Source organism: Rhopalosiphum padi, chromosome 1 (genome assembly GCF_020882245.1).
Source record: "Rhopalosiphum padi isolate XX-2018 chromosome 1, ASM2088224v1, whole genome shotgun sequence".
In the NCBI taxonomy this organism is placed as follows: domain Eukaryota; kingdom Metazoa; phylum Arthropoda; class Insecta; order Hemiptera; family Aphididae; genus Rhopalosiphum; species Rhopalosiphum padi.
In genome coordinates, this window is record NC_083597.1 from 71,267,713 (window position 1) to 71,273,289 (window position 5,577).

Consider the following 5,577-nt stretch of genomic DNA (forward strand, 5'->3'; position numbering starts at 1 on the left):
TATAAAATTAAGTTTTTCAGATTATTTATAACATTTTAATAATTCATGTTACAGAATAGCAAAACTATTAAAGGGAAAAATGATGGCACTTGTAAAGTTATAATCCAAATAGGTAACAGCTGAAAAAAATATCTGGACTAGGTATGATCACTATAACATTAATTATAAATAAACCTAATTTATTTACAGGATTTATGTTCACATATTGCAGCATTTCTGCTCTACCATCATTTAAACCAGCCAATAAATATAATAATACTAGTGGATTAATTATTTATTGTAATAATGTTTTATTTTTTTGATGGAGGGGGGAGGGCAAAAATAAAGATCTTCAAACGTTTTGATTCTATGCTGGACATAAAGAATTCAGTACTCTGTATTTACCTAGTGATATTAATATATTATTATTGCCTAGGTATTAGATATCTGACACTACAAGAACCATCTTATAAATCAATAAACCTATTGGATAATATAATTAAAATGTATACAATCCTTTGGCTCTAAATAAAATGAAACTAAATAATGAATTTATTATCTCTTTATCTTATTCCAGTATAATTACATTACTATTCATATCAGAACAAAAACACGCAAAATGTATTATCTTCAAACTTGTGGATCAATATTGGGTTTATCAAATTTAATTGTTGGGAATTTTGTAGTATCTTCATTTGTGCCAATGTTATACTGTCTGCCAATCTGTTCTAAATCACCCTTGTAACCTTTATCAATTGAAGGGTCAAACGTCTTGGAATCAAATTTCCCATTGTATTCACAAATTTTATCTAAGAAAAGTTGTTGGATGGGATCTGAAATGTTGGCCATCAACACCGATGAAGCTGATATATTGCGACAAACAAATTGACTAGTTGATACCGTAACATTTAATTTTTGTAATAAATTAAATGACAACATTTTTAAACTGGAATATCGACATATTATAAACATTTTATATACAGAAATAAATCACAAACAGTGGTTAATTACCTGTGCGACATGAAAGAATAATGTGAAACAAATCAAGTATAAAAGTGCCTTCACAGCAGATTGGTTATAAATTGTAATTATTTAATAGTGCTTCAAACCTTTTTCTATGAAATTTTTTATCTTTTTCGGACCTAGGTATGTCCTATAGTTTAAACAGTTGAATATACCATTACCGGTATTAGCATGACAAAATAAAATATTTATTTTGTCATGGATCATGGGTATTAGTGTATAACTGGTTACCATAGCAAAATAAATATTAAATTTACTTTATTAGTTGAAAAAAAGTGGTTTTATATTACTATCATTTATATTTTATCGTTATCCGTTTATCACCTATATCAAATTCCACCGTTATAGATATTTTATCTCTCTATAGAGAGATAAAAGAGAGATCTATATTTTATCTCTCTAAAAAAAAAGTATAGTAAAGTAAATTATAGTCTATAATAGACACAATAAAATAATTTATTTAGTTTTATCTCTATCTGTGCCAAATACCAAAAAAGGCCAATTTTTTAGACGAGAGCTTCTTAGCAGCAGTTTTTCTTATATCATGATTAAAGTTAGGTATAACTTTATTACGTTTATTATTCATGGTGGATAATTACCTATTTGATAGTTCACCATTAGTTCTACAAAAATTTATGTTAATGTAATTTACTTTATGTCTGAATTATTGTTAGGTAAATTGTTAAGAAAATTATAGAAATAATTACTTTTAATTTTTATAACTTTAAAAAATACCGGAAGATAGATTTTCTTATTTTGTTGTAATTTAAAAACAATTAAAACGAATAATCGTATTTGTAGTTACTTGAAATTTCCGCTAAAAAAGTATATTATATTATTAATTATTATATATTAGTATTTTTAAAATATGATATAATTTTCAATACATATACAATCACTATACAATTATTCAAACTCTTTTTGGCATTTAAAATATATATTTTAGGGTTTTTTGCCATAAATATCACTACAAATTTTTTGCTCGGTCGTAAAGTTTAAAAATTACAATTCTTCATAAATTGTTATTACCGGATATAACAAAATGTAATCATAGGTTGTAGGTATATCCTAAATGGCTAAATATAATTTGTCACGAGCATTTAAAGTTTATAAAATATAAATGTTGTCAATTAGACAAATAGTCATTGAAAAATTGAAAATTTGTATATTATACTTTATACTTACCTAATTAAAAATTCAAAATAAATTTTACATTCATGCTTAAGGTTTGAAAATTTAATTCAAGCTTCCAAATTCTTACTTTATAATAAGTTTTCATTTTTGAAATTAAAAAAAAAAAAAGTAAACCGGTGAACGTAATTTCCATAAATATTGTTTACGAACTTTTGAAGTCTTAATTACTATTGGCATATTATGCTATACTATGCTATTGGTGCAATATATAATGATTATTTATTGATATTTTATAATGGTTAATTTAATGTATAACATTCATTATTATTTCGGAAAAACACTAATGTATATGAAAATAAAAATTTTAAGTCATTACAAACCAAAATTTTTGGAAAAAAAATTATGACTTTTTTTATTGTTATAATTTTTTAAGGTTCTTATTTTTTTTTAATGACAGCAGACATTTTATTTTTCTACGCAAAATATTATTATTCAGAGTATTTTTTGATTTTTCAAAATCAAATTTCGAACAAGTACCTATTTTATTAGTTATACTTATAAAAGTATTTTTTACAGTTTTGATGTGTGGAGAACCAAATTTTTTCGGTTTATCTGTGTACTACTTCACTCTTCTGACATGGGCATTCCCAGATATTTTTCTAGGGGGGGAGGCAAAATTAATTTAAAAAATAAATTAAGATTTTTTATACATTTTATACTTATTACTTACATTTTATTTATAGAACATTATTATGTTTCGTCATTATTACATAAAATTATTACAATTAGGCACAGTCGCACAGATAATGCTTTGAAAAACAAATTTGAAATTCTAGGGAGGTAAGTGCTCCGTCATGCTCCCCCATGGGGACGCCCATGTACACTGATAACAATTTATATATCAGAGCACAGGACACTTGATGGCTTTTTTTCTTCCATTAATAGAGCTCTGGTTTCTTGTAACAATCTACATAAGGACATTTACTTTTTTCATTCTTCTCAATTAGCAATACGAGTTAGTATCTTATCATTCTAATTTTTGTTTTTCGCCTTAAATTTCCTCTAGGAATATTATATTATACACAGGGCCGGCGAGAGGGTGGGGCAGAAGTGGCCGGAGCTTGGGAGTCCGGACCCCTGGGGGGGGGAGGGCGGTTAGGTTAGGTATATAATAAGTATATATAAATAAAATGGCCCGGAATTGATCAGCCCTGGGCCCCTGGGGCCCATTAAAGCTCTTGCCGGTCTTGATTATATAACTACTCGTATTTAATGTATTATGATAAACTCTCCAACAGCTACCTACTCATTGATATATCTTACAAACATGTATAAAATAATACATGCTATACATGTAAATAATAAAATAGTTATTGTTATATAGTTTTGATTAGTATTTAGTTTTTATGTTACCTTTATAATTTCACTCTATATGTTATTTACTTATTATAAATAATAATAACTGTACTCTGTGCCTTTGGGCGTGTATTTCAAATAAATAAAAATTTTAAATTATCGGGTACTTATAAGTTATAACTATTGTAAAATACTCGTCCAAAATTCGATTTTTATTGAAAATATACTTAATTTTCATAAAATTTTTTTCAAAAAAGTTCTACTTTTTATAATAACTGATTTTCAAAAGCACCCCTAAAACTTTTTTATGTATACATGATACATCCTTGTGTCTTGTGATGATTATCGCAATATAATTTATTGCACTCATTGGCGTAAATTGGGAGGCTTAGCCAGTGCCGGCCCAAGATATTATGGTGCCCCAGACAAATTTTTTATAGGTGCCCTTAAAAATATAGCTTAAATATATAACAATTTATTATTACACATCGTTATTATTTAAAAAAAGTTTTTACTAAAATATCATAAGCTTTTACAATTTTTTGAGCACCTACAAATGCTCTTATTCGAGATGCGCCCCGGTTGACCGCCCGGTTCGCCCGTGCCTTGGGCCGCCACTGAGCTTAGCCACCTACATTTTTTCTAAAAGTCTCAAAAAATTTCAGGTTATTCTTATTTATTAGAGAAAATTTTAAAATGCACTACGTAATTGGTAAATAAGATATTTAAGGTTCATGTATGAATTTTGTATTGTAAATTTGTAATAAAATTAGAATGATTGAGTTATATATTAATATTTTATAACGACAACAGGTTATGTATACGCCGTTGAATAAATAATTTTGAAGTTTTTATATACATCTTATATATAATATAATAAATGTTACAATATAAAACTGTAAAAGTTATAATCCTCCCCCCCACGTAATATCTTCGAAAAAAAAATACTAATAGTTGAAAAAGAATAAAGTGTTATTATTCTTAACAATTTATACAATTAATAAAACTGTATAGTGTGTATATAACTAAAACTATAGTTTTTCGTTTCGTAAATAATTTTTTTTTAATACCCCCCGAAAAAATAACTGGATACGCCACTGTAGTAGGCGCTATAATGTGCAAGTTGTTATATAAAATATGTACTGTACATTTATATTATAACATTAAGTATAGGTAGCAGGTGCATAATGTACATATATATACCTAATATAATTATATAAATACAACTGGAATAATAGAATTTCAAATCTTGTTGGTTTTAATAAATACGAGTACTTATGTTTTGAAGTTAATTGAATAAATTAAATTAAAAAAGTAGGAAGTTATAAGTACAGCAAAACCATTCATTTACGAAGTTGGTTTGCCATCATAGCTATACGTATCTTTTTGGTGCCACTTGTGGTCACTTATTTTTTTTTACCTACGAATTTATTTTATGATACTGCCAACCATAGTAAAATCGATAATTTAAATTAATATCTAATGAAGACGTGTTGTAAATTAAAATAAAGCTTTTTTTCACATTTTCACAAGCTTAATATTGGCAATAAGTATTAGGTAATATAATATTTATTGGAGTTTAGATACGTCAGTTATTTTATTATAGTTTATTTTAAGCATGTTTTACGATGAAAGAAATAATTTTTAAGCATTTTTTTTATTTCTATGTCCTCTTCATTAATATTTAATACATAAATCTTTAATCCAATTTGTATGTATAAAAAAAAAAAATTGTGACTGCAAATGTGCCGCATCATCTCAAATTCTCAGATGAATTTGAGTTATGCACAATGGTATCGCAACAGATGAATTAATAATATAAACAAACTTTTCAAAGGAATAAGTTTAAAAAAATTAATTTTTTAACATTACTATTTGTTAATTTGTATTTACCTATTTGATATTTATACATATTTCTAATTTTGAATTAGATATTTTTTCAGTAGATCGCTACGTCCATGATACCTGACACATAGCAGTTGAAACTTGAAACTATCGTAGACGATAGTAAGTTGCGGTGAAACGCGTGGGCGCACCAGTACATATACACACAAACTGCGATTGCACGATTCGCCGTGATTCATT

The 5,577-nt window shown here is 26.6% G+C and overlaps 1 protein-coding gene across 1 annotated transcript; it reads right to left on the minus strand.

Annotated features, from left to right (window-relative positions):
• Positions 1 to 546: 546 nt before the first annotated feature.
• Positions 547 to 1,280, minus strand: LOC132918099 (ATP synthase-coupling factor 6, mitochondrial-like). Its single transcript, XM_060979192.1, has 2 exons — positions 991 to 1,280; positions 547 to 925 (listed from the first exon to the last, which is right to left on the minus strand). Exons 1-2 carry the CDS (start codon positions 999 to 1,001, stop codon positions 610 to 612), a joined length of 327 nt encoding a protein of 108 aa, XP_060835175.1. The 5' UTR covers positions 1,002 to 1,280; the 3' UTR covers positions 547 to 609.
• Positions 1,281 to 5,577: the final 4,297 nt, after the last annotated feature.